The sequence below is a fragment of the Lingula anatina genome, chromosome 2, assembly GCF_051362555.1.
Source record: "Lingula anatina isolate TDL-2025a chromosome 2, LinAna3.0, whole genome shotgun sequence".
Classification (NCBI taxonomy): domain Eukaryota; kingdom Metazoa; phylum Brachiopoda; class Lingulata; order Lingulida; family Lingulidae; genus Lingula; species Lingula anatina.
In genome coordinates, this window is record NC_141768.1 from 36,859,709 (window position 1) to 36,870,123 (window position 10,415).

General features: G+C 38.9%; 3 protein-coding genes across 3 annotated transcripts; 1 reads left to right on the forward strand and 2 right to left on the reverse strand.

Annotated features, from left to right (window-relative positions):
- Positions 1–269: 269 nt before the first annotated feature.
- LOC106156776 (uncharacterized) lies at positions 270–3,033 on the reverse strand. The gene is made up of 4 exons (XM_013532199.3): positions 2,409–3,033; positions 1,948–2,126; positions 1,340–1,421; positions 270–1,101 (listed from the first exon to the last, which is right to left on the reverse strand). The coding sequence occupies exons 1-4, from the start codon at positions 2,905–2,907 to the stop codon at positions 962–964; spliced, it is 900 nt and encodes a 299-aa protein (XP_013387653.2). The 5' UTR covers positions 2,908–3,033; the 3' UTR covers positions 270–961.
- A 129-nt stretch (positions 3,034–3,162) lies between these two features.
- Positions 3,163–5,870, forward strand: LOC106156779 (transmembrane protein 41A-A). Its single transcript, XM_024076776.2, has 6 exons — positions 3,163–3,273; positions 3,486–3,662; positions 4,237–4,393; positions 4,650–4,811; positions 5,000–5,138; positions 5,584–5,870. The coding sequence occupies exons 2-6, from the start codon at positions 3,550–3,552 to the stop codon at positions 5,772–5,774; spliced, it is 762 nt and encodes a 253-aa protein (XP_023932544.2). The 5' UTR covers positions 3,163–3,273; positions 3,486–3,549; the 3' UTR covers positions 5,775–5,870.
- Positions 5,871–5,969: 99 nt separating this feature from the next.
- LOC147763667 (uncharacterized) lies at positions 5,970–10,328 on the reverse strand. Its single transcript, XM_087003063.1, has 2 exons — positions 9,537–10,328; positions 5,970–7,254 (listed from the first exon to the last, which is right to left on the reverse strand). Exons 1-2 carry the CDS (start codon positions 9,991–9,993, stop codon positions 6,281–6,283), a joined length of 1,431 nt encoding a protein of 476 aa, XP_086859189.1. The 5' UTR covers positions 9,994–10,328; the 3' UTR covers positions 5,970–6,280.
- Between the last annotated feature and the right edge of the window lie 87 nt (positions 10,329–10,415).

Sequence of the window (10,415 nt, forward strand, 5' to 3'; positions counted from 1 at the left end):
TGAAATTAATAATGTTTTTTATGAGCCTTCCAATATGTGAAGCTGGTATGTATTAACAGCAATTGGCAGTTTTCAGGAGTTTTTTGCCAACAGCAATTTGATTTGAAGACTACCAATGTTTGCCTCTTTGATTCAAAGACTGTCAATCTATACCTCAACATTTTACATTAAGTAATTGCTTGGTTTTATGTAAATTTACTAGTTATTTTTTTGATGAAATGGAAAGATCATGTACTTTCATTTATAAGAAGGATGACTACCTATACTGATCCATTTTGCTAATTAATATTTTTATGTTCAGAGATCAAGATCAATATTTTACAATTGCTAAATGTTTGCCATACTACTGAAAACAACTAGAGGGGACATTTTTTGATGCCGTGTCATAAACGGAACCAGGAAAAAATGTGATTATTTTAACATTATAAACACACCAAAACATGGGTATGCCTTCAGTTAAATATCATTTTTGACAACAATTTCAATGACAAATGAATGTTCAAATGAGGAATGACATTTCTATAAACCCATTTAAGGCAGACTAAACAACCATTTAGGGAAAGCAGATAGTATTACTGAGTTTTGACAACCATAAAACAAAATAAATTTTCAATAAATGAAAGCACACAATCACATGTAACAGTAAGCAATAAAACAGATTACTTTCATGAGGTAATTCAATGTAGATCTATTCTGCTTTTGAAGTCTTCAGCAGTGAAGGTGCATCTGCCACAATTACTGTTTTTTATACAATGTACATTAGTCTGCAATGTGTTAGTCACAACTGTAGCAACTTATATTTAAGCCTAACAATGTGTCCCTTCTTTTATCAAATGTTACAGCCAACACAAATCAGCAAAGCTAATTTTTTATTTTCAACTTACATAAATATCCATTAACGTAATAGTCATTTTGGAATATGAGGTTTCTATTTGTTTTTTTCTTCATTTATAATATATATTTAGGGCTTCTCAATGGTAACAATATATGGATCTGCTTCTTTTATACATTTTTCATCGAAATTGGATCCAACAGTCCACAATGTCTCCAAATCATAATATTCTCTGGCTTCATCACTCATAATATGCAAGACAATGTTTCCTAAAAACAACAATAAATAAACAAATAAATAAATAAATAAATAAATAAAAATAATAGTAATAATAAAAGTCTTCCACCAAGTGTCAGACAAAGTCTTTGCGCTATTTACTACATCAGCTATGACATGCTAATGTAGATATAATAAGACAATTACAAGTGAACTTCTACCAAAAATTTATTTATTTATTCAGAAGCCAGTATCAACAGATAAAGATCAGCAAGAAATGTGGAATCTTACCCATATCCAATGCAACCCAGGACTTGGAGTTTTTTCCAGCCATCATAACATGTTGATCTTTCGGGCTCCTTTTTCTTTTATACTGAAAAGTTAACATAAATTCTTATAGTTGATTTTTTTTTCTTAAATCTGTTTTGTATGCATGTGCTTATGAAGTCACTTTGATAACTCAGAATTATCACAATCTTGCATATTGTGTCTGAGCAATATAAGATACTTTAAGCTGTAAGTTCTTATTTCAGTCAGATGTCATCTGCCAAAAATTATCAACCCTAACCACTCAGAAGGTAACATTTTAAAATTCTACATGCATATCAGACTCTAAGATCAAAATTAATGTACAGTAGTACTTTATTTTGCAATACACTGTATGCTTACAACCAGTTTCACCCACAGTTCTACACTGTATACTTACAACCCACTTTACCCAGTGTTCTACACTGTATACTTATATCCTGTATAACCCATGAAATCATACACTGTATATTTATGACCTAATTAACCCACAGAACTCTACACTGTATACTTACAACACCTTTAAGCCACTGAGTTCTACACTGTATACTAATAATCCATTTAACCCAAAGAGTTCTACACTGCATACTTACGACCCATATCACCCACTCAGCCATTGCCCTGATATGTCTTGCAGAAGAACCACTCACAATGACCATGTAGTCCACATAGTGGCATTCAGCTGGAACCTTTATCACACAGATATCATGAGCATTTTCGGAACGGAGAACTACAACAAGATCTTCTATATCATATACTCCAGTTTCACCCCCTGCAATGCAAAATTTAAAAAATAGAAGAAACATGTCTTTATTTTTGCATTTAAAAATATTGTGCAAAGGTAATTCTCTTTCCAATATACCACAAAACTAGTGGCCTTCTGCATAGGTTGATATTTCTTCACTTTTTGTATTAAATATTTTTGATTTTCCATAAAATTCAGATAATAAATTATTTTGTTATATCTTAATTATTATGTTATATCTTAAATGAAAAAAAGAGCTTTCAACGGAGAGCAAAATATTTGCAAACAGCTCAGTAAAAATATATGTACTTTTTAATGGCACTGGAGAATGTTTCTCATAAACTCTCTCATATTCTACTTCAGCATCTTCATATAGCTCATCTTCGTCTTCACTTGAATTGTCTGTGGTGTCATTGCAATTCTCCTCTTCTACATCTTTATCAAGACCATTTACGCTACTTGCTTTGTCATGGGCATCAATATTAGTCTCTGTACAGCCATCGTCTTTTAATGGACTATTAAATTGTTCTTCACTTATGTTACTATGATCAAAATCTCCCATAATTTCCTTCATCAGGTCCTTTACCTCAGGGTCATTCTTTGGGTCATAAGTTCCATTTGAATGTTCTGAGCGTCTTGTGAAGTGTCTCTGTGCCATACTGTTTATAAGTGGCAAATTGCGGCTGCAAGTTTTGAGGTTTGAGTCAAACGTCCTGTGCATTAACTGACTATGAAAGCGAATGCATTCTGGGATATAACTATTACTAACGTATAAAATTACCCTCCTATAAAGTCTTGCGGTCTGCATTGTACCTTCTCTGTTCTGTAAAAGAATATTAACAACTGTGACTATCCAACAAAAACATAAAAATTACTGGACTACAGCGTACAATTTCAACATGGTTCAAAAGTACCTTTTACTGATTGTCGTAAGACCAAGGTGAGCAAGGTCAAAAATAGTCATATAAAAAGAGACCAACATTTATCATCTAAATTAAAATAATAACTTTGTATTAGCTTTTCAGTTTTGATTATCTCTGTAACATTCTGCTCTTTGTAATAAAATATTGTTTTATAGAATGAATGAAAGTGGGTACTTTAGCGTTGCTGAACAGGAAAAAGCTAGCAGACGGTCTGTACGTCTGTGGATTTTCACCACTCGTTCAATTGAAACGTAAGCGAATCTTATTTCATTGATGTATTTAAATAGCGGTAGATGTAGGTAGAGCTTGTACTGTTAAAGGAAAGCAATAAATTACCTGTATTCTGTATTGGCTTTTACAAATTTGGACTTTGAACTAAGTATAACGATCCATACCTTGTCTTTCATAGATTTTAAAACATAAATAACAGAAATTGTCTGTTGAAGAGTGTTTTTGTAATTAGGGCAATACCAGGAGCCAAGACTCGGCGGTAAGACTACCCGAACGAACTGCAATAGTTGGACAGGATGACGGCCATGGGCACAGGCATCGCGTGGATCCCAATTATTTTTGCTTTAGCAACTTCCTTCTTATATTATCTTTCAACACATTTACCAGAGCTACCAGCAGACTCCAAGGGGTAAGTCAGTCACAGCGTGAGAATGTGGTCAATTCGATAATTAAATTGATAAATTATGAAGGTATCTATTTCTTTGCCTCAGTTTTTGGTTTTACCTGCTACTGATACGCAGGTAAGGCCTCACGAGACCCGGTTTAAGAAACTTTCGAGGCTACATGTGATGTCACTTATGAATAGCAAGTATGTGGTAGCACTGCTGCATATCAAAGTCATCAAAAGGAGTGCTAACATATGAATTTTGTGCTACCACTACACAGAGCATTGTGAGGCTTCAGAGGCTTTACCTTCTGCAAGTACCTAGCATATATAAGACTATAAACTGGGTTAAAACTTTTCGTGCTCGGACAGGCTCTTCTTTAAAAATACTGATGCTCAGATGAAGGGTCCTACTTTGAAAAAATTCCCATATTATTATTATTATTATTATAATTATTATTATTATTGGAACGTGTTGCTTTTGTTCCCTGAATTTGAGATTAAAACTGAAGATGCAGATTTTAATGGTACATGTATTTATGTAATTTGCTTATTTGTTACGTAGATGTATTATAGCATTTGTGCTTTGAATTTTCAGGGATGAAATCAAATTTCCCAGCAACATTGAAGAACTAACTAGTTTGGCTGCAACCCTTCAGGCATACAAAGTAAAACACATAGGCCTGGTTTTATTATTATTTTGCAGTGCATATTTATACAAACAGACATTTGCCATTCCAGGATCAGTTTTCATGGTGGGTATTTTGGGTTATGTATTTAAATTTGATTTGTATTATGTATTCAGCTTTGTTTGCATTTGACGATGTTGTAATTAGTAATAAATTTTATATTTTGATATACTGTATACCCTGTGAGCTAGCATTTGATAAGATCCAAATCTGACATTTTCAAGCTATTGCATTCTCGTGTTGATCTTAATTGATGAGAGCTTTAATTTAGTTTATTTATGACAATATGTTCAAGATTTTTTTCATTCATTGTTTATTTCAGAATCTCTTAGCAGGCGCTTTATTTGGAATCTGGCCTGGGTTTCCTCTTACATGTATATTGACTGCCTGCGGAGCAACATTCTGCTTTCTTTTATCCAAAACATTTGGAAAGGCCTATGTTATATTCTACTTCCCAGACAAAGTAGCTAAACTACAGCACATGGTATATATTGAATTACTTTTTCATAACATATACAAGCAAATAAATCATAATCCATAGATATTATCTTTGCCAGTTAAACATTTTGCGAAAGTGATTAATTTTTTCCAAAGTGCATATAACTCAGCCTTACATAAACGTGAACTGTTTTCTTTTGTTTTATTCACAGTTGTAATTTGTTTCATTTGTAGGTAGAAGAAAATATGGAAAGTCTATTTTTCTTCCTGCTGTTTTTAAGATTATTTCCAATGTCTCCCAATTGGTTCCTGAATATAACATCTCCCATTCTGAATATTCCAATCCATCTATTTTTCCTGTCAGTTTTAATAGGTAAGCATAGAATTGCAGAAAAGTAGTAGCATTTTGGGCCCTTTTCAAAGGTTTAGTCATGAAAACTATAAGCATATTCATATTCCAAGAGACTTGTGCAAGGGTGTGGAGTTTCCATTTAAGTTTAATGGGTGTGAACCTAAGCTGTTAAGTAATTGTACAATCCACAGATATTCACACTGTTAATTTTGCATAAGTGAAAAGTGTCTAAATGGCATTCTCGATAATCTACCCTTGCACTGCCATGCATAATCTGATTTCCTGATTTTTCCATCCAGCTTTTTGGGCTTAATGCCAGGAACTTATGTGTGTTGAAGTTACCATTATTCAAAAGAAGATTGTAGGACATGCACAATTAAGATCAAAAGTATGCTAGAGACATTACAGAGTTATAGTTTTTTTCCTTCTTTTTTTTCTTCTTCTTAATTATTCCTATTATTTCCAGGTCTGATGCCTTACAATTTCCTTTGTGTTCAGACTGGCTGCATACTTTCACAGATCAATAATGTAGGAGACATGCTCACATATGGAACCCTTTTAAAACTGGCTGCTATGGCATTAGTGGCACTTTTACCAGGAGTGTTATTAAAAAAGTACCACACTCCCAAGATACCAAATAACACTGTAAAGAGGTAGCAACATGTAATTTAATGGATCTCTTGGTTCATAATTTTTTGGGTGTACATTTATTAGAGGTGTTTCCTATTTTTGAAGTCATTCACCTTATTCCCTATACCACCCTGGGAAACAAAGGCCAGCTGCAGGCACCTTCCCTGTGTGTGCTTTTAAATACTCCTTATTCTAAGGGGGCACTTAAAAACACACACAGAGTCGGGCAAAATGACCTTTATTTCTCAGAATCTAGAACACTATAAATAAGTAGAACAGACAAACTAAATATTAATTGATTGGATCATAATTAAATTAAACCATTTCTGCAACAGGTAATGAAAAGTCCCAACCCAAGGTAGGGATTATTGTGATGAAAGTCTAGTTAAAATAAGCATTTTAGTTCATTGCACAGTGGAGCAATCACAATCACTGCATTTGCACTTAATTAAATTGCACATGACACAGTACACGTCCACACTTGAGCATGCATTTGGCAACCTAAAAAAAGTGTGTGTGGACACACAAAAACCTTATAGTTTCTGCACTGCTGATGTAACAACATCTAGCTTCATAGCTGTAGACGGTTTGATATATTCGTAGACGGCATCGCTTTTCCAATCCCCCATGGCTTTTACCATGGCAAGGGGTGTACCTACGGACATCAGCCAAGTTGCTCCCCCTCTGCGAAGGCTGTGGGTGTTGTAGGTGGCTGAGGAGAGTCCAATATCTTTCAAGGCCTGGGTGAGACGACGACGGAACAGAGATTGCGTTAGCACAGATAAATTTCCTTTCTCATCTGTGTAGGAGAAGAGGGGTGTGTCAGGAGCTGCAAGCTGGGCACCCAGGAATTTTAACAATGTTGTGATGGGACAGAGGGCAGAATCTGCTATGTAAGGCAGCACAACTGTATGTGGCGGGTGTCCATACTGATTTGTCTTTGACTTGGCTATCCTAAGTATGCCCCCTTTCCCCATCACAGAAAAATCTTTCCGACACAAAGAATGTCCTGGTTCAGACTGGGATTTCACTGTCACGTTGCTTACTCGAAGAAGTCCAAAGAAAGCACAAAGGCAAGCGGCCCATTGTTGTAGGTCCTGCAAGTTGCTGAGGTTGAATGTGCCATGGAGTTTATAAAGGTGCTCTGGAAGAAGCGGCAGTTTTTGGTTTCCTTGATCTCCCTTGTGTCGTCTTATTCCCCCTAGGATGGTCTTGAGCTCCCATGATGTAAGAGGGTTGCCTAGGCCAAACTCCATGTGCAGTATCCTGATGATGTTTAGGTATTGACGGACTGTCGAGACAGCACAAGAGCGTGCCAGAAAGGCAGCATAGCGGCACACGTTCTTACTTGACACTGGGAGGGGTGCACAGTTAATGGCATTGCAGAAGTTAATATATGAATTAAGGTGTGTTCTGTAAGTCACTTTTGTGGATGTAGCGAATAGCTGAGACTTCCAAAAGGCAACTTCTTGGTCTAGTTCTCTACATAGCTTTGTGGCAGTATTCCCTGTGAATACAGAAACATAAGTGAATGAGCAGTCATGTAGTGATTAAGGTAGTATGCAGGTGGTAATATATTTAGGCATGAGTACCACAGATTTATCAGGTCAGTAAATTGGAAGGCTTTTCCTGGCTCATGTAAACGCGAGATTGTATCAGCAAGGACATTGTCCGTCCCCGTTATGTGAGACGCTTCCAACGCAAAGTTACAATGCAGAGCCAGGCTCGATAGCTCTTTTAAAAGATTATTACACATGACGTTGGGCGAGGCCCCTTTGTTTATTATGTCCATTGCCACTTTGCTATCTGTATGAATAACAACACGCTTGTTCTTCCATGTGACTCCCCATCTATGCGCTGCCAGGACTACAGCTGCGAGTTCCTGGACGTTAATATGCTGAATGCTCAGAACTGGGCTGTCTGAAAGCCAGTTGGTATAGAACCAATCCCCGTAGTGGAAAGCTCCCCCTGCGGTGCTACTGGAGTCTGTGTAAACATGTACTTGCTCGCGCGTGTCCCATATCAGACGCGTATTGTTTCCCATTCGTAACCATGCAAGCCACCAGTCTATTTCATTGTGAATGTCCTTCACTCGGCATTTGTGCAATGGTTGCTTAAGTTCTCCAATCTTATTAAAAATTGGACGTAGGTGGGTCTTACCCCACGGAATCACATTTGCTGCCCACGACAGTCTGCCCGCTAATGATTCCAGCTGCCTTCTGGTGGCACGTGTACGGCGGCTGAAAGAACTTAATATCTGGCAAAGTTCCTCTACTTTTTCCTTCTCAAGCGAAAGTGTACCTTGGGTTGTATCAATTACTGTACCCAGAAAGGTCAGTCTGGTAGTAGGGTCAACAGCCTTTTTCCAATTAATTCTGAAGCCCAGCTGCCGGAGAAGGGCGATGAGCTCATTGTACGTAGTAAAACACTCTTCACGTGTCTTGCCCACCACTAAAAAGTCATCCAGATACACCACCAGTTTGTGTCCCCGCTTTTCCATTATCCTTTTCACAGCCTGGGTGATGCGATGGAAAATCATAGGTGATTTCCTGGCTCCAAACGGGAGTCTAGTGTCTGCTAACACCTGTTCTGAAGGTGACCCTTCAAAATGCCACTGAAGGCCTGTGAGGCAGTACTGCGAAGGATGGAGTGGCACTGAGCGATAGGCAGAATGGAGATCAATTTTTGCGAGGAAATAGCCTGGCTTGATAAGAGATAGCGCATTTTCTAGTTTCTCACACTGGAAAGGTAGCTTCGAAGCATAGTCATTTACCGCATTTCCTGTTGGCCGACTGTAATCATGGATTACGCGCACTCCTCCATCTGGCTTAGGTACAGCTGATAATGCACTGATGACTCTGGGAGACATGTGTGGCTTAATCAAATGTCCCTCACGTAGTTCAGAGAGGAGTTGTTCCTCAACTTTGGACTTAAAGTCTGGGTGCAGTGCTGATTTGCTGTTTTTGGTTTTTGCTGGTGCTATGTTAATTGCCTTTATATCGTCTACGATTTTAAAGCCTGTCTCTATGCCCCCTATTACGAAGTCATAATCATAATCCCCTCTCATAAGTTCTTTCCATGTCTTAATGTTATTGGTTAGTGGGGATACTGTGGGGGAATCCCCGGGCATCTGTCAGTAGTCCTTACGCTGCTGTAAGCCTGGCTGCTGTTGTGATTGCTTATGAGTAAAGTCTCCATGCCCCGATGTCAGACAGGTGCTACAGATGTGGGAAAATTTACAGTTCCTAATATTGCAGCCCAGCCGTCCATTAAACTTGAGGCAAACTGGGCGGCCTGTAGATGGGTCCGTTTTACTTTGCCTTTGTTGTCTTTGGGGGCGAGTTGGTTGGTCGACTTTAACTGGTGTCAACAGTAATTGCATCAGAAAAACACTGTCAGTGCCCCACTGAAACCCTTGTGTAGCCTGGGCTTTCCTGTATTCCATATCATAACGTAGCACTGACTGCCATTCGAAAGTTTGTGCCATGCAAGTGATCTTTGTGATGTAGCTGACGTAACTCACTACAGTAGACAAGTCTATGCCCTCTTTCACTATCATTTCAGTGAGGATCTTCATGCTGGCCTCAGTGTACTGCATGGGAGTTATGCTCTCTAAGGGGGGGCGTCTGTCGCTGAGGGACACATTGAAGTCGCCAATCCTCACGGTCGCGCTGTCACTTTTGCCGGTGTTGTACTGCTGTTTAAACATAACAAAGTCCCGGACGTCATAATGGCGTTTTGCGGGGTTAGAAGCACCCAGGGAATCGAATGGGTCAAAGGTGCTCTTACCTTGAGGAGGCGCTGATTCCTTGAGAACTCCCTCGGTCGTCTTGGTTCCCAAAAGTTGACATAATTTTGTGTAGTCTAACTCTCCCTCGATTGCAGTGGGCGCCGCCATGTTCGTGACGTCACATCCTGTCTCTGAGGAGGATGGCGGCTGTGCTTCCGGTTCTCTGCTGCTGCCTGCCCTGGCTCCGTCCGTCTCGCATGGAGGGGCCACTGCGGCGTCGGCGACAGGCCCTGCTGCGGTTGGATTCTTGCTAACATCTGTATTTAGTGACGAAACTGCTTCCTGCAATAGCAGCAGCTGCCCCAGCGGTAGCGTCTTGCCGAAAGTTTTGTGGATCAACGTGTCCGTCAGCATTTTGCAGGATCTCGTTGAAGTGAAACCTGCTTCGCTCAGAATGGTCATTGTCTGGTCACTGAGTTCATACTCGTTTCTCCATGCCTGGAACTCTTCGCCCATGGTGCCGCCGTAGTAGATGTAGTAAAACGAATATTTATCGAGAGCAAAATAGAATAGGCTTAAACTGCAAGGTCGGTGTGCTAACGCTAAGAATTATGCATGTTTCAGCTGGCGGCGCTAAACAAAGACTGCCCCAGGAGTGAAAAATTAATAGGGCCTACAAAGTTAAGCTGAATGACCATTGGCCACGCTACCGGATGTTTTTCACGTGGCCTAGTTACTTAGAGCTGATAGGACTAAATTGTTTTTCACATGACTAGTTACCACCCTGGGAAACAAAGGCCAGCTGCAGGCACCTTCCCTGTGTGTGCTTTTAAATACTCCTTATTCTAAGGGGGCACGATATGAACGCTAGATTTGTTTTAAAAATAAAGTAAAACAGTTAAAGCAGTGCTAGGGAAATTAGTTACAGAGCTTAAATT